The sequence below is a fragment of the Nycticebus coucang genome, chromosome 5, assembly GCF_027406575.1.
Source record: "Nycticebus coucang isolate mNycCou1 chromosome 5, mNycCou1.pri, whole genome shotgun sequence".
NCBI classification, from domain to species: Eukaryota; Metazoa; Chordata; class Mammalia; order Primates; family Lorisidae; genus Nycticebus; species Nycticebus coucang.
Genome location: NC_069784.1, coordinates 4955024 through 4980012, shown reverse-complemented (window position 1 = coordinate 4980012; position 24989 = coordinate 4955024). Strand labels below are relative to the sequence as shown.

The 24989-nt window shown below is 41.1% G+C and overlaps 1 protein-coding gene across 2 annotated transcripts in view; it reads left to right on the top strand.

Moving 5' to 3' along the window:
• The window catches only part of PTGER3 (prostaglandin E receptor 3), a 70461-nt gene extending 61866 nt beyond the window's left edge, over positions 1 to 8595 (top strand). For both annotated transcript variants that reach the window (XM_053592078.1, XM_053592077.1), the window contains 2 exons: positions 5235 to 5326; positions 7449 to 8595. In XM_053592078.1, coding sequence (XP_053448053.1) covers positions 5235 to 5326; positions 7449 to 7455 — 99 coding nt within the window. In that variant the 3' untranslated portion in view covers positions 7456 to 8595. The remainder of the gene's footprint in view (positions 1 to 5234; positions 5327 to 7448) is intronic.
• Positions 8596 to 24989: the final 16394 nt, after the last annotated feature.

The window sequence follows — 24989 nt, the reverse complement described above, 5'->3', positions numbered from 1 at the left end:
CCAGGCCGTGTGACAGGTGTGGCAGCAGGGTGACAATGTTCCGTGGGAGACTGTGGCTAGAGTGACTATTTCTGCTTGGAAAGTCAGGGAGGCTCTTTCCCCACGGGGACTTTTTTAACTTTTGATCTTTGTTCTTAGCTTAGGTTTTTGTCTATCAGTCATCAGTTTGTAATTCACCCAAATTACGTCAAACTCTTAGATTTGTTTGGATGGGGTAGCAGTTCGGTCTCTCCACTCACTGTCCATTCCTGGCCAATCTTAGTCCAAAAGCGAAGCGCCCGTTGCAGCCAGCGGGATGCGCCCTCCTGGGCCAGCTCCGGCAGACCTCTGTCTTCTTCTCGCCTCGCCCTGTCCTTCCAGGCCTTCTTTTCTTGTCCTATACCTCTTTAAGAAAACCCAGCCACACTCAATTACTTTTATATTTCCCCTTTCTCTGCATTCTTAAGACTTCTGCAATCTGTGTACTATTGCGAGGATACCAGTGTCACTGTACCTACCTCCTTACGTTGGCCACCTCTGTCAAATTAGGTGACAGCAAGCAGCACCACGTTGCACTCTGGTGTGTGATTAAATGCTGTTTGCTATCATTTCTTGCTATTTGGGTTGTTTTGCTACTATAGTAATTCTTTCAAGGCAGACATCAAGAAGGGCATTATACACATTATGGTCTGTATCAGGGAAGACTCCTTTGATATCAGAGGGCTGGATTTGCATTTCAAAGTTATCTATATACAGGGTGTCCCAAAAGATGCCCCTAAATTTGCCATACCTAGGGAAAATGGGAAATTATAACTAAATGTACATTATTTACAAAATATTCATTATTTCATTTTACAAAAAGGTGGCAACTATGTAGAGGGCATTTTTGTAAAATGTTGTAATGTGTATTTTGTAACAAAATATTTTGTAAATAAAGGTATGCATGTATGGCAAATTCAAGGGTGGCTTTGGGGCCACTCTCTTGAAGTGATCAAATTCTGCCCCTACTACCTTATATGTTTTGCTTGTTAATGCAACCAGTTAACCCCTTTTTATACATCAGAAAAATATAAAATTTAGTTCAGCTGCCATTAGAATGATTGCTGATTCCAGACTAATGAGATTTTATTATACTTGCATAAAAAAGAGACGCATTTACAAATATCAGCAGGCACCAGGCAGTGAAGGTGCAGCTAGCCCAAGGACAACAAGGCCAGGGTCAAGAGCACACACCAAAGTTCCCAAGAGACTGGTTGTTACTAGCATAGGTTTAAAAACCAGGTATGGGGGCTGTAGGCAGTGAGACTGTAGGGAAGTTAGCACGCATGTTCTGGAACCAGGCTGCTGGCATTTGAACCCAAAGTCTACTACTTACCTGTGGGTAACCTGGTCAAATTACTTAACGTATCTGTGCCTCAGGTTCCTCTTAGGTCAAGAATGAAATGAACTAATACTTTATGATAAAGTACTTTATAGATTTGGTCGCTTGTGTAGAAGGGAGACAAAACAGGAGAAACAGAAATTATGTATCATTTAGAGAGATTGGACTGCACTTTAAGAAGAGGTAAAGCCATTGGCCCAGCACAGGTGTTCGTGTGTATTTTGTTTTCCAAGATAAAGGAAGTCTGCACATACAGTAGAACCTCCATAGCCGACTGCCCCCCCGCACTGACCACTGCCTTAAGTGGACCTGATTTTCATAGACCAGACACGCACCACATGTATGTGTCAGAACAGCAGGCCTACCTCCTCCCATTGGCCACCTCCGTATGTCGACCGACTTGACACAATGCCTTGGGTCGTCAACTGCTGGAGGCTCAACAAATTTGAAAGTGAAATTCTGAAGGCATAGTGGATAGTGACTATAGCCCTGTGGTGTAGCTGAGTCTTCTGGAAGGGGCCTCACAGACCGACCAGCTCAGTACTCAGCACACAGAGGCATGTGGCGCTGCAGACCAGGCATCCGCAGCCCAAACAAAAACAGCCACAGGCTCCCCACAAACTCAGCAAACAAGGCCCAACAAGTGGGCTGTGTTCGGGTGTCTGTGGGGTGACCACTCACGCATCAATCTTCTTGCCAAAATCGCTTCAAGAATTAATTTTGTTCAAGAGTCAAATTTAAATGGCCAGACCACTCTCTGACTCCCCCCACACATACACACATGTTGGCCCTACCTTAACTGAATTCTTTTAAAATATCCTGAGTTATGGCTTAGTAAATAAAATCATACTCATATTCCTGGCCTCTCATATCCAGAGAAAAAAACAAGCTTTGCCAGCAGGTTTGTCACATGTATCTGGAATGTGTGGAGAACGCGGGAGAGTTGTGAACTTAGTTGAAGCAGGAGGAAAGAAGGATTTATTTGGGGCAGGAAGACCTTGGGCAGCATGAAGGAAAATCCTGATGATGGTAAAGGCTGAGGTGTGGAGGAGGCACCTTAGGACGTGGCCACCCTACACTCTGAAGAAGGGCTATGCCTGGTATGAGTGAAAATCAGCATATTAAAGGGATTAAGCATTAAATGGAATTAAATGCAAAGGAGCTTGGTATCTGGGAGGCTTTATTCTTCAGCAATGGGAAACTTTCAAAGATATTTACGATCTATGGAGGTTTCCCTTGGAAACAATGTGAAATATGTATTCAAGAGAAGAGATCCTTGGGTCAGAAACAGTGGAATGAAGTCTTTAAATCATATGTCCAATAGACAATTATTTTTTAAAAATGGAATCTATTTTTTAGAGTAGTGCATGGCAGAATCAGGCAGACGGTAGAGAGATTTCCCATGTGCCCCTGCACATGCACGCCCCCCCGCCCCCCCATTGCCAGCATCTTCTGCAGAGTGGGTGTTCATTACAATTGATGACCCTATGTTGACCCGCTGTTATCATCCAGCGTCCGCAGTCCACGTCGGGGTCTACTCTTGGGGTTGTACTTTCTGTGGGCCAGGACAATGTAGAAAGGCATGTATTTACCCTCACAGGATCGCACAGAACAGCCCTCAGAATCCTCTGCGCTCCGCAGACGGTGTGGTAAGCAGCACACTGTTTTCTGAACTGGCTCTTCACGAATTAGCTCGCAGTATGTCACTTCTCTAATTCTTGTTTTTCCCAGCTGTTTGACATTGTGCAGGCATGTCATATTCAAATTGCATCTGCTACTAAAATTTAACCAATAAATAACACAAGCTCAAGGGCATTTACTTGGTGAAAGCGGCCTCTCTAAACAAGTGCCGAGTAGCCCAGCAGCAGGGAGAAAAGCCCAGTGGTCAGCTGAGGCAGGACTTCTCCCAGCCAGATTGGTTTTAAGGTATGAAGAATCTTCCCTTAGAGGAGCACACAGGGGGCGCTGAAAGCCTCACAGTATAAATAGCAAAACTTGTTTATCTTACTCCCTAAGTCTGACCACTCTTCTAGAGCCATAATATTTTTGTGAAAAACACCACTGAACTTTTTCTGTTTGCTCTGAAATAGTGCAAATTTTAACTGCAAAGAAGACCTGTTATTATATTTTATGGCCCTGCAAGCAGCACTGCCTTTCTAAAACAGAAATACTTCATTTGCTTAAAACAGCCAAGAAGTGGAAAACTCCACGTCTGACTGGACAACTGATGTAACAATAGGCCGCTTAGGATGGCCGGGCTGTTTAAGATGATCCTAATTAAATTTTAGAAAAGAAAAAAGCATGTTAGGAAGCCAATGAAAAAGACTGAGGACACACTGAATTTTATTTTTTTCTGCTTTTTTTGTAACAATTTCTTATAATAAATTTATTTCATTCATCTTTTTTCTTAAAGGAGAAAGACTAAGAAATACATAAAAAAGAAATGTTTTTTTCAGCTGTAACATTCAGTGAATTTAGGGTGTAATTTAGAGAAAGCTACAGAGGGATGAGCCTCAGGACCAATCATGCAGCTTATCTATTGATGCCCAAACGCTGACTGACCATGACTTCTGCACCAGGTTTGGTCCCTGTTCTCATGAAGCTTATTGCTTAGATATGTCGACAAATACTAGTTTCAAACTACATGCATTTCTGAAAAGAAAAATAGTGTATGTCATAGGTGGAGAACCAGTCCTAGTGAACAGGATGTTCCCCAAGGAAGTGATTTTCCAGGTGAGATCTGTACAATGAACAACAGTTATCCAGGTGATGGAGAGATGGAAGAATCTCCAGGCAGAAGAAAATGCATGTGCAAAGGGCCTGAGGTAGAAAGGAGGATGGTACCATTCACGATGTTCAAAGATGGTGAATAATTCAGGGGTCCTCAAACTACGGCCTGCGGGCCACACGAGGCGGTGTGATTGTATTTGTTCCCGTTTTGTTTTTTTTTACTTCGAAATAAGATATGTGCAGTGTGCATAGGAATTTGTTCATAGTTTTCTTTTTTAACTATAGTCCGGCCCTCCAACCGTCTGAGGGACAGTGAACTGGCCCCCTGTTTAAAAAGTTTGAGGACCTCTGGCATAAGCGTGAAAGGGCAAAAGGTTTGAAACAAAGCTGGAAATGCAGCATACGGCCAGATTAAACAGGGCTTTTGAGGTCATGTGAAGAATTTTGGCCTTTATCCAACTGGCTGGAGAGTGCTTTAATTAGATTCACCTTTGCCTATTATCTGAGGTCAGGGAGTTTTTATGCAGCATTTAACAAGTGCTATGATAACTTCTCTGGGGACTTAGAGGTCATGTAGGACAGAGGCTCTGCTCTTATATAATGTTTGTCATAGCAGCATAGGAGAAAATGAGTGTGAGTCAAAGCGTGGAGGTAGGAGTGAGATGGTCTTGAGAAGATAATATCTAGACATCTTTATTTGAGCAGGGCATGGTGGTTCACACCTGTAATCCCAGCACTCTGGGAGGCCGAGGCAGGTGGATTGCCCTGAGCTCACAGGTTTGTGACCAGCCTGAGGAAAAGCAAGACCCCGTCTCTAAAAAATAGCCGGGCGCTGTGGCGGGCACCTGTAGTCCCAGCTACTTGGGACTATTCTGCTGAAGCCGGAGAATCGCTTGTGCCCAAGAGTTTGAGGTTGCTGTGAGCTGTGAAGCCACAGCACTCTACCGAGGGCAACAAAGTGAAACTCTGTCTCAAATGAAAAACAAACAAACAAAAAATCTTTATTTGCTTAATTGCAGCCATTATGAGTTAATGTGTGGGCTTTAGTTTTGCTTTTCTTTCAACATGTTAAAGGAAGTGTCATTTAACAAAAGGGTTCAAAATCAATGATTCTGTCCACTGAAACCCTCTGTCTGTTCCACAGATCAGGTACCACACAAACAACTATGCATCCGGCTCCACCTCCCTACCCCACCAGTGCTCCTCAACCCTGATGTGGAGTGACAATTTGGAAAGGTGAGATTCAGAAGCTCCTGGACTTAAGCACAGCCTTTCCCCACCTCTCTGTTCTCTTCTGAGTTCATGCTACAAAGGCAGGGTTAAAGAATTAAAATGCAAACTTAGTATATGCATCTCATTAAGGAGAATTAAATTCCTTAGAGGAGCTGGTGTTTATAAAACTCTACTGAAATCTCCTCCAACTAAAAGCTTTCTGAGACAGGCTGGTCTTGTGACTCATCAACTCTTTAGCCATGAAGGAGGCGCACACCGCTGAGTTTTCATAATGGGGACAGTCTCCAGAGCATGTTCAGGCTGAGCGACTGCTGTTTTAATTAGACATCAAGTCCAGTGTGTTCACCACGTGACCAGCACACTCTGGGCTGTCCTTTTGGTAGATTTATTTTGTACCAAACATGTACTTCCATGAATGAACATTCTAGGAAGCAGAACATAATAGTGACATGGTGCGTGATCAGCCGCATCCCATTTCACGCTTTAGTTTCCTCCTTCAAACACTTTTAATATTTCTGCTAGTACCTGGAGGGCTAATGGAATGAAAGTGTCTTGAGGATTATTGCACTTGTGACCTTTTTTTAAAAGAAGGAATGTGTAAAGGTTTGATTATTTTTTCAAAGAGAGCACACACTTGACTTAGCAGATAAATCGAACTCTTCATTTTAAGGGAATGTCGACATCCTTATTGTATCTTATTCTTTGGGCGATGTTGGGTACAAGTTGTTATCATAGATGTGGCCACTCAAGCAGCCCAATTTCCTTGGCCGTGGTTGAGGTAGCTGAGAGAAAAATCTGTTTTTCACAGGACGATCTGAATGTGTTTTTCAGTACAGATGTAGGGTGCCGCTACACTTTTTCCATAGGATAAAATAAGCTGGTTAATTCTATAAAAAAGCTCAAAAATCACGAGGCCAGTACAACTTTTACTTGAGTCTCCTTAACAGTCCTACATTTTCCCCCTAATATTGAACATAAACGCACACCACTTTGCTACAAATACAGATTCCCTGGGAACAAATGAAGCGGGGGTGGGGAAGGAGATGCTTTTGTTCTCATCTTTTTTCTGGTCAGTTCACTGTAATTACATTTAAAAATTTTAAAGTAAATCTTATTATAGTTTTTCCCCCTTATAAAAAAATGAGCCATGTTCTATATAGAAACTTTGAAAATGAAGAAAATTAGAAATAAAAGCAGCTTACCTAACTTTAGTCAGGAAAAACTTGCCATCATTTTGGTGGGTTTTTTTTTTTTTTTTTGGTTCTTTTTTTTCTGTTTTGGTACTCAAAAATATCATTTTATATGCTTACAATAATTTTACAATATGCATTTTTGAAAATTGTTCTTATTCTACTTGACATAAATAAGCACTATTTTCAAATTCTCTTTAAAGTTATTTGATATGTATGCAATAGTCCATCAAAAGTCACACTAGAGTTCACTTACAGAGGTGGCTTCGCCATGAATACATAGTGCTGTATTACATAGAGGACTGAAATGCAGATGTTTAAAATATTTGTAATTTCTTTTTACCATAAGAATTTCGTGAATAAATAATATATAATTTGTAATGTTTTTTAAAGATGCAGTAGTCAGACTGTTTTGCCAAATAGAGACAAAATTTCATCATGCATGGGTGATGAAATTTGCTTCACCCTAGTCCACACTGTTATTTATTAAAATAAACAGAATACTTTGCTGCTTTGATAGGAGAAAAAAAATTAATTTCCCAGCTATTTCAACTTGTACTTATTTCCTTTTAGGTCATAGTCATATATTAAGTGGGGCTTGTTTTTTGTTGTTATTGTTGTTTGTTTTTGCAGTTTTTGGCTGGGGCCGGGTTTGAACCCGCCACCTCCGGTATATGGGGCTGGCGCCCTACTCCTTTGAGCCACAGGTGCCACCCAATTGGGGCTTGTTTTTATGACTAGATTATTAGGGCATTTGATGTGCTTACAATTGCTTTTACTTATAAAACACGTGTAATCTCTTCAAACAAGAATGTTTTGAATGTCTAAGGCAAAAATACTTCATGGATGTCTTACTCTTCACATCATAGACAACTTTTTTAAAAGTCCCTATTTGACTTCTCGTTACATCTCTCTCTCTCTCTCTATTCTAACAGAAAATGAAAGGATGAAGTTGGACATTTCATGGCAATTCCTGCTTCCCTGAGTTTATGTGTTTCTTCCCACCCAAGAAGGAGGATTTTATATTTTGATTTGGATTGTCTCTTCGGTTTTTTTTGTCTCTTTATTTTTTTATCTTGTTTTTGTTTTTATTTTAATGATTTTTCTTGTCAGTCATACCCACGGAGACCAGGGTTATCATGATAATCTATGCCTCTGGATATTAAAATGGCTCCTTTGATGCAATTTTGAATGCATATTTAAGAAGTTGAGCAGAATTTTATAGATATGATTGATGAAGAAAGTGAGAAAAATAAAAACCCACATTCTGAGAGATTTCTCCAACTTCAAAGCTTTGCCTGAATCTTAACTGAAGTGGACATCTTTGTATTTTTATGAGAGCTTTGATTTAATAATACCAGATTTAAAAATCAGTGTAAGTTTTTGACAGTGAAAAACGTCAACATATTGACAGCAAGGAATCAATTAATAGGACATAGATTTAATGATGTAGAGAACGGTCTGGAATGAAGTCTGAAGGGTACTGGGATAGACAGTATTCATACCACACATGTGATTAGTGTTTGGAGATCTCGTGTCCTTGTGGGCTAATCGTAGAATTAAAAGTTCCTGTCTCAATTCTAGTTAACTCAGGAATCTACTTAATTGTTTTTCTAAGCCTTTAAAGACAAAGGGGCAATGCAGCTAGTGGCATCCTTAAAGCATAATAAAAAAAATTTTAGGGGTGCCACCTGTGGCTCAGTGGCTAGCGCACGGACCCCATATATCGAGGATGGTGGGTTCAAACCCAGCCCCAGCCAAACTGTAACACAAAAATAGCCGGGCATTGTGGCGGGCACCTGTAGTCCCAGCTAATCGGGAGGCTGAGGCAAGAGAATCACCTAAGCCCAAGAGCTGGAGGTTGCTGTGAGCTGTGATGCCACAGCACTCTACCAAGGGCGATAAAGTGAGACTCTTGTCTCTAAAAAAAAAAAAATTTTTTTTAAACTAGATGATTAACTGTTCAGTCAGAGCAATAAAAAAATCCATCTGATGCACCAGTATCAATTCAAGATTTTTAAAAATTTCTTCTCCAGCAGCATACAAAAAAGCAAAATGAATAAACGGTAAAATTATTGAATATCATATCAAATTTTGTTACTTTTTTATGAAACAAGGGTTGTATTTTGTCTGTATTGAAATAAAAAACGCTGTGGACTTTTAAAAAATCAAGTGCATCATCTAATACCTTCAGGTGAAATGTCCAGACCTGCCTTTGAACTTCACCACCCTTTCTTTTCTCCTCATCTCTCCCTCCCTCCCCTCTCCTCACAAACTGAACACATTTTTACTGAGTGTGGCCTCTTTGGGGACTATGTGAAGGGCCATGTTATCACCCACACTGCCGTCTTCGGAAGAAATGAGTGTAAAGTGTCAGCAGTTTAACCATAAGATCCTGTACTGTGACTAAATTGTCATTTCTCTCATCTAGATTGAATGAATAGTTGATAAAATAGCAGAACCACTGGTGTTAGCTATAAACTAACTACACTTATTTTCTTTCAAACCTACATTTGAAATGATCTAAGCTGGCACAATGCTAATGTTATGCACAACACCTTTATTCAGGCTGAAACCTAGTAAGTTTTATTGAGCCCGTGGTATTTGCCAACACCGTGTCTGTGCTCCTCCACTTCTATCTGTCCATCACTCATCTGTGTAGTTATCTAGTTGTCATCAATTTATTATTTAATTTTTACAAAAGATGGTACAGTTTACAGAGGGCTTGCCCTATACAACATGGCTGATTTCAAGTGTGTGTTTTTTTAAATTCCAGGTTTACTGTTCTTCCTACAGTGTTAAATTTGCTCTACAGTGATATTCCAGATGATAAGACAAAGTGATATAGCAATAGCAGCATAGAGTTACGTTGTTTGGGTTTTTTGTTTTTTTTTTTAATTTTTCTGTGGCACTAACTTAACTCTCAGCAACCTCAAATTCCTGGGTTCAAGGGAGCCTCCTGCCTCGGCCTCCCAAGTAGCTGGGACTACAGGTGCATGCCACAACACCCAGCTAATTTTTTATATTTTTAGTGTAGAAATGAGGTCTTTCTCTTGCTCAGGCTGGTCTCTACTTCCTGAACTCAAGCGATCCTCCCTCCTTGGCCTCTCAGAATGCCAGGATTATAGGCATGAGCCACCCACCACACCCCAGCCACAGCACGGGTTCTGGAATCAAAGTTGGATTTAAATCTGACTGTGCCACTCACAAGCTCTGTAACATTGAGAAAATTAATCTCATTGAATTTTAGTAAATTAATTTATAAAGTAAAGATAATAATACTTACATCTAGGGTTATTACGATAATGAATATAAAGCAAACAAAAAATATAGATATTAATGAAGTATGATATTAACTGATTAATTCTTTATTCAGACATACCTCCAACTCTATGAGGCTCAATTCCAATTATAAACTGGCTTCCCGGCTGTGCAGGTTTAAGAGAATCAACTCCAAACCTCTGGGTGCTATTCTTGTTTATAATACTTCATGATTATTTTTGCCCATGAAAATCCTACCCACCTCCTGCATATTCAGATCTCGCTTTGTCCTAATACCTAATAATTGAGTATCTGTGTTCTCCCCTTAGCTCTATTCTGAACTCTGAAGTTACATAGTATTCATTTTTGAATGAAGCCCACATGTCTGGGCTTTACTGCAAGGTTAGACACCTAGAGAGAAGCTCTCGGCTGAGTAAATTGTCAACAAAGGCAACATTTAGATACAAGATTATCAGCTGAAAATGTAAATGAATGGGACAGAAATCGCTTCCATGTTGTTTAAGTCGGGAAATTTCATGTTAAACTTTACTGATTTAAAAATGCCCACATCCAGGGAGAATACTCACATAGAGTTTTATACAATAATGCTTCTTAGAGCTCTTTTTGTGAGCATGATACATAATATGATCATCGAAAAACATTTCAAAAATAATCACTCTTTAGCAAAGATATTTAATTTATAGTAGGGAATGATCTTTGCCCAATTCGAATTCTGACGTAGTGAAAGTATATGCCAGAATCAAATACCTAGAATGAGGTTTTTACAGGAAGACGTCAGTTACTAAAGCAGTTTTAGGTTCATAGCAAAATTGAGTGGCAGATACCGAAGATACTTTTGTTTAGGATCCAAGGAAATGTATCCATTGTATACTAACTTCACTGAAAATAAGAAGTTCTATTATATATTTATGTATTTAAATATTCTGGATTGGCCAGGCATGGTGGCTCACGCCTGTAATCATAGCCCTCTGGGATGCTGAGGCAAGTGGATTGCTTGAGCTCAGGAGTTCAAGACCACCCTGAGCAAGAGAAAAACCGCATCTTTATTAAAAATAAATAAATAATAGAAAAAACTATCCAGGCGTGGTGGCACACACCTGTAGTCCTAGCTACTTGAGGGTGCTGAGACAAGAGGATGACTTGAGCCCAAGAATTTGAGGTTGCTGTGAGCTATAGTGACGCCACAGCACTCTACCAGGGTGATAGAGTGAGATTCTGTCTAAAAATATATATATATATGTATATATATACACATATATATTCTGAATCATGACTTTTAACAAGTACCTTCATCTTCATTTTTGTTATTATCCTCGATAAACACAAATTCTCATCACTGTGTAATGAGATTATAATGAGGATAAAGCTAAACATCAAAATAAAATAAGCTCCTTAGGCACTCTGCCAAAAAATGTTACATGTGGAGAAATGGTGCTTAATCCATGGTTTAATTATAATCATCGTAACCACTATAAAGCTCTGCAGGATGTATACACAAATAAATATGTAACATTACTATAATTTAAAAGCGGGCCCTCTAAACATGATATACGTCTATCTCATATACACTGTGTAATCGTAGACCCATGACTTTTGGACAGGAAGCAATGAAGGCCTGCCCACTCTAACATCCACCGGTTACAGCATCAGTGCTTTCTCTGCCACCCGGCAACCCAGTGGGAAAGAAAACAAACAAAAAACCCAGTTACACTGCTCCCAAAAAAGCCTGGGCCAGTGTAACGTGAGGGTGCACGTCAGGCCATGCTAAGATGTTACAGCCAGAGAGAACAGGGGATAGTGTGTTTAAAAGATCGGTTTTCCTTCAGAACGCCATCCAGATTCTTACAAAGAGGGAGAGAAAAGCAGAGTCATTATCTTCTATATGTACGTGTATCATGTGTCCTGCGGGTATTTACCGTGGCCCACAACACATGTGAAAATGCAGACAGAGTTGAACTGGTGTGCCTTTTTACTATCTACAGTAAAAACGTTTAAAAATTAAGTAAATAATGAAATAAAACCTATGGGAATGATATAAACAATGTAAAGGAAAAAAGTTTTTTTTTGTTTTTTCCCCATTCTTTTATTTCCGGTTAATATGAGGGTACATATGCTGAGGTTACATGGTTTGCAAAAATTTTTTTTTCAACATCATCGTTTTTGTTCATCATCCTCTGTAGTTTCAAAAGAAACTTATCCAGATATTCATTGTTACATAGGTATCTGAAAGATATGTATAAAATATGCCTTGTTTGTTATACTTTAGTTACTGGGTCGACTTAAATGTTTAATTTCTGTCTTAAAAATATTTGTGCTCATATTTTTTACGAATCCGGACTTTACTGAATGTTTTGTTAATTCAAAATATCTGTAGGCTCATCTTATGGATAAAAGTATTTCGTTATTCTCTTTATTTTTTACTAGCTGAAATCCCTTTTCATACAAAATACTTTGTACCATAGATAAATTTTAAGAGCTTTTGTAGTTTTTAAAAAAATGATCCAGCGACCTTGTAAACGCCTTGTGGGCGTTGACCTTGTAAACGCCTGTGCTTCCCGTGTGTCTTGTGTGCACAGAGCCCGGCACAGTCAGGGCTAAGCCCACAGAAATCCTCAATAAAAACTCGACGGAAGCCCCAGGGACCAGGCTGCCATGACGCTGAAGACAAGATAGCATTGGGTTGGCAATTGAATTTCTACTTTTCTCTTTTGGTGTAATGCTATCTTGGTCTGTTTTTAAATTTGAGTAGTACAAGGACGTCTCTTTCAGACTGTTTGATAAGAGCACTTGTAAATAATTTTTAAATATAGGATGGTTGCTATTAGACAAAAGCGAGAGAAATATAAGCTTGTGTATAAGATAACTTGGTTTTTAGCCAGCTGACTGGAGGCTACTTCCTACCTTGGCACAGGAGATGAATTTTAATTCTACACTTACAGGCAGAGGAAGATATCGCAGGAGATACACAGACTACAGAATAAAAGGAACATAATCTGTGTATAGGACATTAGAAAATAGACACTGCACTGCTACTTTGAGAAAAGTGTTTTTCCAAAGTAAGGACACCAGGCCCTAGTAAATGATAAGGGTCTTTAGTTGAAGTCTTCATGAAAGTTGTGATTTATTAATTCAACTTATATGTAAAATACTAAATCTCTTCCAATGCCTTGGAATTACATGAGAAATATGTGTGGAGCATTCCTTTGAGAAAATAATAAAATGTGAAATTGCAGGTACACACCAAAAACCTGAGAACTTCAGTAACAAGCAAAAATACAATGGCTCAAGAAGGGTGGGGAAAAACACACAGTAAAAAACCACAGTACTGTTAAAAACATAGGATAAAAGCAAACAGTGTGAATAAAATTCAAAATGAGACAGCAGGATGTAAATCTGTCACAAGACTGGACAAAGAACCAACTTAGCAGTAGATACTCCCCAAATACTGACATTGGGGGTGGAGGTGGGAATACTGCTGCTGGTAAAAAGTAAGGAATAGGTTTTCAAGCAAAATTAGGTAAATGTCATTCTAGGGAAATATGGAGGAAATGAGGGTAAAGATAGTAATATATTCTTTATTTATTCATTGACTTCCATTTTTATTGTTACCTAATACTTTACCTATTTCTAGGGCACACGTGATATTTTGTTGCATGCATAGAACGTGTAATGATAAAGTCAGGGTACTTGGGGTATCCATTAGTTTGAGTATTTATCATTTCTATGTGTTGAGAATGTTTCAAGTTCTCTTTTCAAGTATTCTTAAAAAGACGTGGCAAAAAGTAAAAAATAAAAGATTGAGTTAATCTCCAGAGTTAATCTCTGGGGGTCTTGCTATGTTGCCCAGTCTGGTCTTAAACTCCTGGCCTCAAGCAATCCTCCTGCCTCAGCTTTATGAGCTGCTGGGATTGAATGTGTGAGCCACTGTGCCCTGCTCATCCTTTAAGTTCTATTAATTCTACAAGTTTATCTCAATTCTGCCCCTCGGTCTTCACTGCCATGGTTTAAATCCAGGCTTCCATTTATTTCCCATCTGAATTACCTTAGGGAACAGGTGTCCTGCTTCTGAGCTGAGGCCCTCCCATCATTGTGCGCACCTGCTGACAGAGTCATATTTGGTTAATAAAATGAAGATCTGTTTGTTCTCCCCCTTCTTAACATTTTTAATATTTTTCAATGGCCCTCAGGACAAAATTAGCCCACAGAGATTTCTACCACCACAGAGCTGTCTACACTGGTCTCTTGGAGCCTCTGTCTTCCCTTCTGCATCCGTCTTCTCTGCCAGCCGGGCCGCCACTCTGCCTCTCTCATCCTGGGCTTCGCACACGCTGTTTCTCCCGTACCAGGCATGCCCCTTTCCCCTCATCTACGTGGCCAACCCAACTCATCTTTCCTGGGTCTACTCAAGTACCACTTTCTCCAAGAAACCTTGAGAAAACCTGTCTCTGTGTTTAGTTTATTCGTTTACTTGCCTGTCTTCTTTGCTGTCCAAGGTGGGGACAATTTTTTTCATTTCTGTGCCTGTTGGGTCTCTCCTGGGACATGGTGTACAGGTGCCGCTGAGCGAATCCTGGAGAGAGAACAGAAGGAAGATACAGAGTAGCCAACTGTGAGTGCTGGGACCCAAGACAATCCAAGGCCCTAATTACCCTTCTGTTACTTAAAACAGGTAATTAGCCGCACTTTCTGAATAACTATCCAATCGATGGCTTTGGGTCACAGAGGGAACTGATTTTAGATTATACTTGAAGCGGGCAGAGATTCTGTGGAGACAGCAAACCTTTTGTAGGAGCCTAAACTCAGTCTTGGAAACTCCAAGGAACTACAACAAATAAAATGTTGCTTTCAAACTTGACCCGGCATTGCTTCAAAGGCTGAATACTATAGTCTTGTGGAAGGAGCTCAGGCTTTCAAGTTGGGCAGCCATAGATTTGAAATGTAACTGATACCAAGTAGCTGTGTGGTCCAATCTATATTCTACATCTAACCTGTATCTAATCACGCTTAGCCTCAATTCCCTTAGTAGGAAATCAGAGTTAACACCTAACTGGCATTCTTGTTGCAAAAATTAGAGCTAAGGTGTGCGAGGGCTTTATTTTTAAGACTACAATAAATCCCCAGAGTGCAAAAGTGTTTGAAAGAAAGCCTTTTACAAGATGCCTCACTTTTGAATTTGTGGTTAGAATTTGGAACTGAGAGATAGGAATTGTGTGCTCCCCAAAGCAGCATGTGGGCATAACGGGGCACCAAGCCATCTTACTACAAGCCCTTTGCAAATTTCTAACCGTTCTTTAAAGAGTTAACTTGAATTATAACATCCTTAGCTCTGCAACTAATAGGATTTCTACAAGTGGCATCAAGAATATTCCTGCCAAAAAAATGAGAAAGTGGTTTTGAAATAAAACTCCCACAGCATAACTTACATGTAAGTACTTTCAGAGATAGGAGGAAATAGCCGGAGGCTGGAGCTGCCATTAATATTCTAAGCAAGATAGGTGTTATGTGATAAGGAAGAGCAAAGAGAAGCAGAGAATGGCCAATGAAGACTACATCCTCAGGGCCTGCTCCAGAGTGGCCTCTGGACCTCATCAGGATGTCAGGCTGGTGGGTACTAAGGCAGAGGATTTCCCAGGGCCCTGCCCATGAAAAGCAGCAGGATGCTGCCATGCCCTGTAGGCCCAGAACAGCCAGAACACAGAGCCAGGGGGCTGTGCTGCTCCACCTTACCCCGCAGCTGCTGCCACATTGCAAACCCATAGGTACTGCACAGAAAAATGCCAGATGCTAAAGGAAGCTCAGAGACATTTGTTGTAGCATTTCCGAGGCTTGCCTAATCATACCAACTACCCAGGGATTGTTAAAATAAAAAAAAATCCTGGTCTCTTCCTTGGAGGTTGAATCAGAAAGTTGGGCATAGAACTAGTGTTTCAGGCTACTTTAAGCAAGCTCCTCCCAGGGGGCTCTTTCCGCTCAAGCTGGTTTGCAGACACTGATGCAGACCCACCCCCAGCAGCACCTGCAGCACCCAGGATCTGCTGCAGGGCCGGTTCCTGGGCCTCACTCCAGACCTACAGAATCACAAACGCTGGCCTAGAGGTGGTTGAGGGGGCAGCAACTTGTTTTTTAGATCCTCATCCACACTAAAATTCAAGACCTGCATTTGTCAGGTATGGCCCAGAGAGCTGGAAGTCGGGAGCATCACTACAGATTAGCAACTCGTCCTCGTCCCAATCCTCCCAAATCCAGGAAGGGCGGGACGTAAATCCTGGGACTGACGGCTGCTCTTCCCCTGACATCACTACCTCCTTTTCTGTGTTCTATGGAATAGTTTTCTTTTGTGGTTCCCTTTTAATTTCCCAACTGACCAAGCTCACTCCCCTCTCTCCTTTCTGGTAGCAAAAATTCTTTGTTATTTATTTTCCCACATGAATTTCTCCTGCATCTTTGCTCCTGCTTTAATGGTATTTGTTGATGCCCAACTGGCTTTGACTGTTTGTCATTGAAGCTTACACTTCTGTCAAAATGTCTTTCAATATTGGAATGTACCCAGAGATCTTTCATAACTTTTTTAAAGGAAAGTTTTAACAGTTAGCTAAGTGTCTTATCCTTATCAAGCCTCAGCTTTTTTTTTTTTTCTTTCAGTTTTTTTCGGCCAGGGCTGGGTTTGAACCTGCCACCTCTGGTATATGGGGCCAGCACCCTACTTCTTTGAGCCACAGGTATGGCCCTCTCAGCTTTTTTTTTTTGTCTTGGAAAGCCAAGGCAATGCTTAAAGATAGTATCAGTTTTCAATCGGCCACCATTTGAAGGCTAAATCCTGGGGTCATCCCTATGTGGATATTCCCATTCCTTTACTGACAGAGACAGTAAAGGAATCAGTAATCAGCCAGTGAGACAATTTGCTAGCAGTGCAGTGAGTAAGGAGTATCAGTATTAGTTTCTTAAGGCCTGCATAACAAAGTGCTGGGCAGTTTGTAGTAACAGAAATTCATTGTCTCACATTTCTGGAGGCTGGAAGCCCAAGTTCAAGGTGTTGGCAGGGCTGGTTTTTCCCATGGGCTGGGAGAGGCTCCGTTCTTACCTCTCCTCTAGTTTCTGGCAGTTTGTTGGTTTAAAACTCCTTGGCTTGTAGATGTGACATCGCATCTGTCTTGTGCTCACTTGATGTTCTCCCTGACTGCCAATCAGTGTGCAAATATCCCCTTTTCATGAGGATGCCAGTCACAACCCCCCTGGTTAAGGGGGCTGCCCTACCTCATCTTAAATAATTACATCTCGTATTAATTTGGGAGGGGATGACAGAAATTCAGCTTAGAAGAGTTGGTGGGTTTAGAGAGAAAACCAGATCTTTAATTTACAAGTCTGTATCTGTACACAGACAAACCTTCAGAAGAACGTGACCCACAGCTGTATTACACATCAACCTTGTTCACTAATAAAAGCAGAACCTGGAGGGTAGACTGCCTCTCCTGGTCCAGTTTTGGACACCAATTCATCTTGGTGCCTAGAGGCTAACGGCCATTGGTGATCACCCAGCTCGCTGTTCAGCTTTGTTTCTGGTGTGCCTATTAGAGTGACCTGACCTTTTGGTTGTGCCAGTAGAATTCCATTGACAGCACTTTTTGATTTCATCACTGTATTTTTGTGCCCCCACCCCACTTTTTTTAAAGACAAAAAAATACGATGGTTGAAAAGACATGTACTTGAGTTCTAAGAAGTGATGAAACTTAAAAAAAATGAAACTACAAGCATATTTCTGAAGTTCTTTTTTTTTTTTTTTTTTTTTTTTTTGTAAAGACAGAGTCTCACTTTATGGCCCTCAGTAGAGTGCCGTGGCCTCTGAAGTTCTTTTTGTATCAACACTTCTTACTGTGTTTTCCCAGTCGTAGTGGGTATCTACCACTAGGCTGATGTTAATCTAGCACTCGCTGAACAAATAATCTTAAAACAGTTCCCCAATAAATGGTTCTAATTTCTATAATATATATTAATGATTGTAGAAATAGAGATCCACTTGATCGCATTCACCGGGCCCTGTAATGATTCCATATTTCACCCAGACTCCAAGACTGCATAAGAAACTACTCCTTCCCCATGGTGGAGGCAGCTGTCTCCACCTGCAGAGGCCTCCTCTCTGACCTGAGACGCCATAGACACAGCCAAAGTCCAATTAGGATCAATTCTAGACTAGACATTGGAAAATGTCTTTGTCTTCTAGGTTTACATTAGATATCTTGGTGGAGTCTAAAAATACAAATGGGTAATTGTACATAGTGGGGAGATTAGTGGCCCTAAAATGCATATCTGTAACAATTCCACCCCGGAATAAATTATGAAATGAAATAGGGCTGAAAGTCTTTCAAGCGAGGAGTTCTGCTTTGGGAACTTATGACCAATTTCTAGTGATAATATCAAATGTGTTATAAAACACATTTTATATTTCCTGTATCTCTACTGGGGGAGGAGGATGAGGGCCCGGTAACTCCATGAGCTCCCGTCTCTCTAACAGACCCACATCAGATCACTCAGAAAAGGAAACGTGTCTCCACCGGATCTCAAAGCTGTTTTTCTTAGTAGGGATTTTTTTCCCTCTCCTGCCCTCCCTTCCGTCCCTCTTTCCTCTCCCCTTAATTATTTCAGATACTTCACAAATGAGTGAAATCCACTTGGTTGTACATTACCTGGGAATAGAAATCAGGTTATCTGCAGAAAGATGAGACTCTATACGATGCGAAGGGAAAGGGGAAATAACATTTTTTAAATTTATAATCCATAGATGCTTTACATCCACCATCTCACATAATAGTCATTTTTCTTTCTATGTTACTGTCAACTTCCAATTCAGAGATAAGAACCTTGAGCCCATCTCTAAGTCAGGGCTTACTTAACTTACTTTCCCCAGGTAGATAGCTTTATATAGTGGAGTTAGAATTCAGACTCAGACTTCCCTTTTCCTTGCGTCATATAGGCGAAAGTTACTAAATGCAGAATACAAATGCCTACAGACAGTAACTAAGAAAGTGCCATGAAGGCTACATTGAACAGTTCCATGAGAATATTTCAGGTTGTATATGAAACTAGCACATTGTACCCCTTGATTGCACTAATGTACACAGCTATGATTTAACAATTAAAATAAATTAATTAATAAAAAAATAAAAAAACATGAACAAAAAATGATATGCAAGTAAATAAGATACCTAAGAAAAAAAAATGATACTGAAATTGCTTTTCCAGACAGAGAAAACTCTAATAAGGAAAGAGAAAAAGGATATTAGACTTGAAATCAGAGTTATTGGTTTTGGATATAAGCTCTGCCACTTATCTATGTGAATTTAGGGGAATGATTTAAAAGATTTAAGCTCTAATTCCATCATCTATGACAAAGCTCTTAATGCCCTTTTGTAGTATTACTGTGAGGATACTCTACTAAGACTATTCATTTTTAAGAGTAACTCAGACTTCAGCCCTAGGACAGTCCCTACCCCGGAGCCTGGGGAAGATCCTGCCAAACTGTGGTGATACTCTTTGCAGTAACTCTGGGCAATCTTCTTCAGACTGCAGACACGGACACAGCCTAGACTCAGTCTATTCATCACCACCCCTCAAGAAACAGCTCCATTGAACCCCGCCTGTGATCTGGCAGTCCGCTAGGCACTTTACACAATAAATTATAGCAAACTTAGGCTATTTTCCCTTTTCACAGATGAGAAAACGAAGGTCCAGGGAGAGAGTCAGGCACAAAGGCAGCGTTAAGACCAGGTGTTTAGATTCCAAACGTCCTCACCTTCCACCAATCATATTTCCTTAGCTTGAAAATCTGTATTTTTCTTCCTATGAAGAATGTAAAGGAACGTGTCCCAGGCAATGGGTCAGGTTATATAGCAGCAGCAGCAGCAGCAGCAGCAAAGCCCCAAATCTTCCTATTGAGAAGAATTCTTTTGCTTTTCGGATGTCAGCTGGGTGCCAGGTGGGCAGACTTCGCAGCACAGACTCACGCTCCTCCGGGACGCAGCACATGGGGGTTTCCAGCACCGCTCGCCCCACCGCCCGGGGTGGATCCCGAGCTGCTCTGCACCCGGGCAGAGGCCCACGGAGGCTTCCAGCACCGCTGGCCCCACCGTCCAGGGGGAAATTCCGAGCAGCTCCCACACCCGGGCAGGGGCAGCGCCACGCGCGCTCCAGGACGCGCAGTCTGCCCACCTGCCGCGGGCGCGGGGTCCTCCCAGAGCCGGGGCGCCCGGGTGCTCCGTCTGGATGAAGCACTACCTGGTGCTGCCCACGACCCGCACACCTCCTGGTTTAAATCGTCCCTTGATTCCTCACCCCCCAACACAAGGTCAGCACTGCGTTAAGTAGCGGGCATGCCATATTGCCTTTTTATTGTTATTTTGTGGTTGTCGTGTTGCTATTTTTTACTTGTTTCCCTCCAAATATGTTCAGTCCGTGGTTGGCAGAGTCTGCAGATGGAGACCCAGCCGTACGTTCTGCGGAAGGAGGACCCACCACGTACTGGACTCTGGGCAGCAGCGGTCACGTACACACCGGAGTCCGGCCGGTGCAGGCAGAATGCAAATGAAGGGAGAAGTGACCTTCGGAAACGCTGGGTTTAGAAAGAGCACCTTCCTGCTGGCCCAGCTGTGACTCCCAGCCCCGCTTATTTTAGGCTTGTCCCACTTGGTGACTGACTTGGCAACGTGGGAGATTACCAGAACAGGCCATTTTTAATGTGGGCAGATACGGGCATTATTTTTAGCAAAGCTGAAAAAACAGGTTGGTCACTCAAACTACCCAATTTAGACTTATGGTCACAACAGCGTACGGTTCAGAATTGCTAAGACTGGTCTTTAGCCCGCAGAACATGCGTTCACCGGCGTGGTGGCAACACAGCTGTCTCTGGGCCGTTCACAGTTGGTGCCCCAGAGATGTATCTGCAGTGCTTGTGGGACTCTGCAGGGAAATGAAGTGATGGATTTGCCGACTGAAAATCAATAAGCCGTTCAGGTTATTAAAGCATATTCTAATTCAAAGTCAGTAGACTGGCAAACACTTTAACTTTGAGGACTGCATAAAACTTACATTGACCTTGAATTAATAAAGCAAGGGAGTGTGATGTAGTGTAAAGGGCTTTGAAGGAGGCAAAATTCGTAACCCCATCCTAAAGTTACTTAACTATAAAAGCTTTAGTTAATTCCCTAATCTTTCAAGCTATTTCCCTTCTGTTATGTGAGGAGGCTAATAAGTAAATGTGGCCAGTACTGTTGAATCTACCTCCAAAATACACCTTGTACTATTCACTTCTCCTCATCGCTAATATTGCTAATTCAGGCAAAACTGCTCTTTCAGCCAGCCACTGCCGAGACTCCTAGTACCCCTCTAGTGCTCCTAATACTTCTACTTTTGTCCTCCAACCCATTAATTACTTGGTAGACATAAGGGTTGTTCCTACCCCAGGACCTTTGCACACGCTATCTCTCTCTCCTCCCTGCGTCCTATGTGACACAGCTCTACTTCTCTCCTTGGTTAACAGATGACATACTTAAAAGCAGTCTTTCTTGATGCTCCCGTCTGTAGTAGGGGCCTCCCATTTGCAGTTATCTCACTTCATTGGTTTCTTTCATGATACTTATACTACTTTGTAATTTGTTTTTGTTTGTCTGTTTACCATTTTGTTTTCTGTACTGGAATATGAGTTTTACAAAGGCTGAGAATGGCTTTGTCCTGACTATCCTTGTATCTACTGAGCACGGTGCCTAGCACACTGGAGTGCTAAAGAAATATTTATGTAAGGAGAGTGAAGGAGTTGTGTGAAGGATACATGAGTTAATTACGTGCATATTCAAATACCAGGTGGTGCTTGGTAAATACTGGGCTTCATTCCGTTTTCTTTTTCACCAGTGTTGCCTCGTCAATCTTCACCCATTTTGCTCCATACCTTTCCCTGCTGGCACATGCACTAGTGTATTTCCCTGCCACGTGTAAGTATCCAGGCTCCAAAAGGCAGAAGATCATGAAGGACAGGGAACAGAAGAGACTGCCCTTGACTTTGGGGCAGTTCTCTTTTAGTCAATCTGTGTTGTACTGAACCACACTTATGGGACCTTTCCCACACCAAAGCTGGAGGTTTGTAATCAGCTGAAAAACATTAGTTTCTGACTATCTCTGTAGTACCTCTAAGTTTGTCTTGAGGAGTTACAAAATTATTTAATACAGATATTTCATTGCTATTTTCTCTGAATATTTAAAAAAAAATGGAGATATAAAAATGCAAGGTAAGAACCAATACAATTAAGATTAAGGCAAAAACAATTAAGCCTGCAATGGATAGTTAACCTTTACTTTCCATTAGACATGTCAAAATTACATTGATTAATAGTATCTTCATTTACAAAGGAAAACAATAAATTTAAAGAATAGTGTGCAATACTGGAATTTATTACCAGGTATTGTATCTAAAGAGTGAAGCATCATTGTGAAGTTTAAATCAGGTTTAGCTCTCTATGGAACAAAATCCCACGTCAAAAGATATTATTTCTCGACTTTCTTACATGTTTTTAATCTGATTTTGTTTGAAAGTAGTAGACTTTGGTACACTTCTTTTCTAATGAATCTTTTAATACATCTGTACTTCTTTTTCTCCTTGAAAGATGAGCAAACCCAACCCAGTTCACTTCTGAGGAACTTGTGACCCAGAGAGATAAAGAAATTAGTCCTACAGGCCTGCCTCAATTCTTCCTGACAGCTCCCTGAATTATTTTAGAGTCTGAGTTTGCAGGCATAGGGACAAGTGTTTATTTTAAAGGAATTTCTCATCATTTATTTAAAGTAATCTCTCATGGTTCAGGACAAAAATTCATTTATAAATGGTGTCCAGTTTGGGGTGAGGAATATTAACTAGCGGATAGCCGACAATTCTGGATGCGCAAGAAGAAAGACCCTTCCACATGTCCTCCACTTTGTTTTACTCCTGGTTAGTTAATCTCTTCATACCCAGGAGGGTGTTTACAGAGGTCCGTTTCTCTGTTAACACAAATGAAGGTCAATCATGGGACCACACTCTGCATTTTTTAAAACAACTCCGCTCTAATGAATCAAATCCGGAGAATTTTTCTGACCCTTCTACATGTTTTCCTCCACTCCTGAACTCCTGCTGGTTTCTGCTGGAATTTGTTTCTGGACTTTGCCACATTTCCTTTTTAGACTGGTTTAAGTCTGACAGTTGCTGAAGTTAGCCATGTTCTTAGAGTTGTTCTAGATACGCAGAAGGTTTTGGATTTCCACCCGTGTTCCCAGAATCTAGTCTCCGACAGCCTGTCTGTTTTCCTCCGCTATCTACTGCCCTAAACACAGTTACCATCCTCACTACATCCAAGGAGAGAATAGAAAGTTGGACAGAAAGGAAGTTGTATAAACAGTGCTTCTATGGGCTGTCCAGACCTTCACCTATCTGTACCGCTGCCAGTATCTCTGTCTGTAGTTGTTAACCTGTCCAAAATCTGGGCAGCCCAGACTAGAATGCTTTAAATGTCCACACGACTCTTTGGCAAGCTGAGTCAGTACAAACGTCCTTGACATTTTTTTTCTTTTTACTTGGTGATCCATGTCATTGGTTTCCAAACTCTTTCACAAGGCTTACAAAACACATCATGACCTTTCCCATTAGTCTAACTTTATTATTCCTCTTTCCCAGAAATGTACTCTCTGAACTATGGCACATTTCTTGATTCCAAGTTAAAATTTGCTGTTCCTTTTGTCTGGAATACTCTTCCTTTACCACTCAATGTCTCAAATATTCTCTGGTGCCGTGGGTCATGTTAAGAGGAGGTGCTCAGTCCCCTTGGACATGTGAGCAATGTGGGGTTGATTTCATGTTACTTGATTATTTATATCATTCCACATCAGAAAGCAATTTAGGGCAGAGGGAGAATGGAAAACTGCATTCGGACACAGAAAATTATGAAATACCAAGCTCCCTAGGAGAGGAGACCTTCACCCCAGGGAATTAGACTGTTCCAAGTGTTTTGTAAGAAACAACTCTTTTGTATTTTTATCTGCAGATGTGCGGGTGCCCCCCTAGGAACTTTTCTGTACATTCCTTCACTCCACACATGGAAGATGATGGAGGAGCTCTGCGAGTGAAGTGCCGACTGTGTTTGGGTCTATTCCTCTATTCAGTTCTATGAAAGTATTTTCATACTAGCCCAAGCCTTTGAGAAGCCTGCTCTACTGCCCGCTTTCTTTTTCTTTACGGTATCTCCCTGGAGGGAACCTTGGTGGAGCAGACTCGCTCATAGCAAGAGTAGAACTGTCAGGAGTGGGGCAGCTCACAGCTGGACTGTCACCCTTCCTGCAAGGCAGTGCCTGTCCTGGATTTGATGATGAGCATTTGGGGAGACCTGACTGAGCTGTAGCAAATGCCAAAGGATTGGGCAGTATCTCAGTGCTAAAGTAATAAACTGAAATCTTTGAATGGATATTTAATGTGGGCTGGCATCTCACCCATGTAGCTGCTTCACTGTCTTTCCCCTGTTCTCCTTACCCCCACACTCGGGGAATGGAGACTGAGGATAGAGGTCTCTGTGGGAACTATAATTACTTTATGACAAAAAAAGTACAAGAAGCAGTTTCTGATATTTTTACTCTGTAATTGAGAATTGAAGCTGGATGCATGTGCTTCATACTACTAAGAAAATGAAAAGGAAATTTGTGAGATTTTCTAAGATACCTATCATTGCACTATCATCCTGAAAATACACTAAGTGTGACAAAGGAGTCCTGAAATTCCATTCAACAGATATCGATTTGGCCAAGATCAGAATATTCACCTTAATTTTCAGACATTTAAACTAAGAACTCCTGGTCTTCATCAAACCAAGAGTGTCAATCCACTGGAGATCCACTTACCATTCAAACAAAACGCCTCTGACCATCTTTCTTTCTCAACGATTCATGCAAAGCCTGATTTAGGGAAACGTGTTTATCCATTCCTATATAATTAAAAAATATCTCGTACAAGCAATGAAGTATATTGAATCAAACACTCGCTAAACTAATGGCATGTGGAGCTGTGCTCACGTGTTTTGAGTTCCCATGATTAGATTCGGTTTCTGTGCTTCCTTTATGACTACAAATTGGTATCCAGCCATCTTCAAATCAATGCAACATGTAAACTCAATGGTTCATTTGTACAGAGC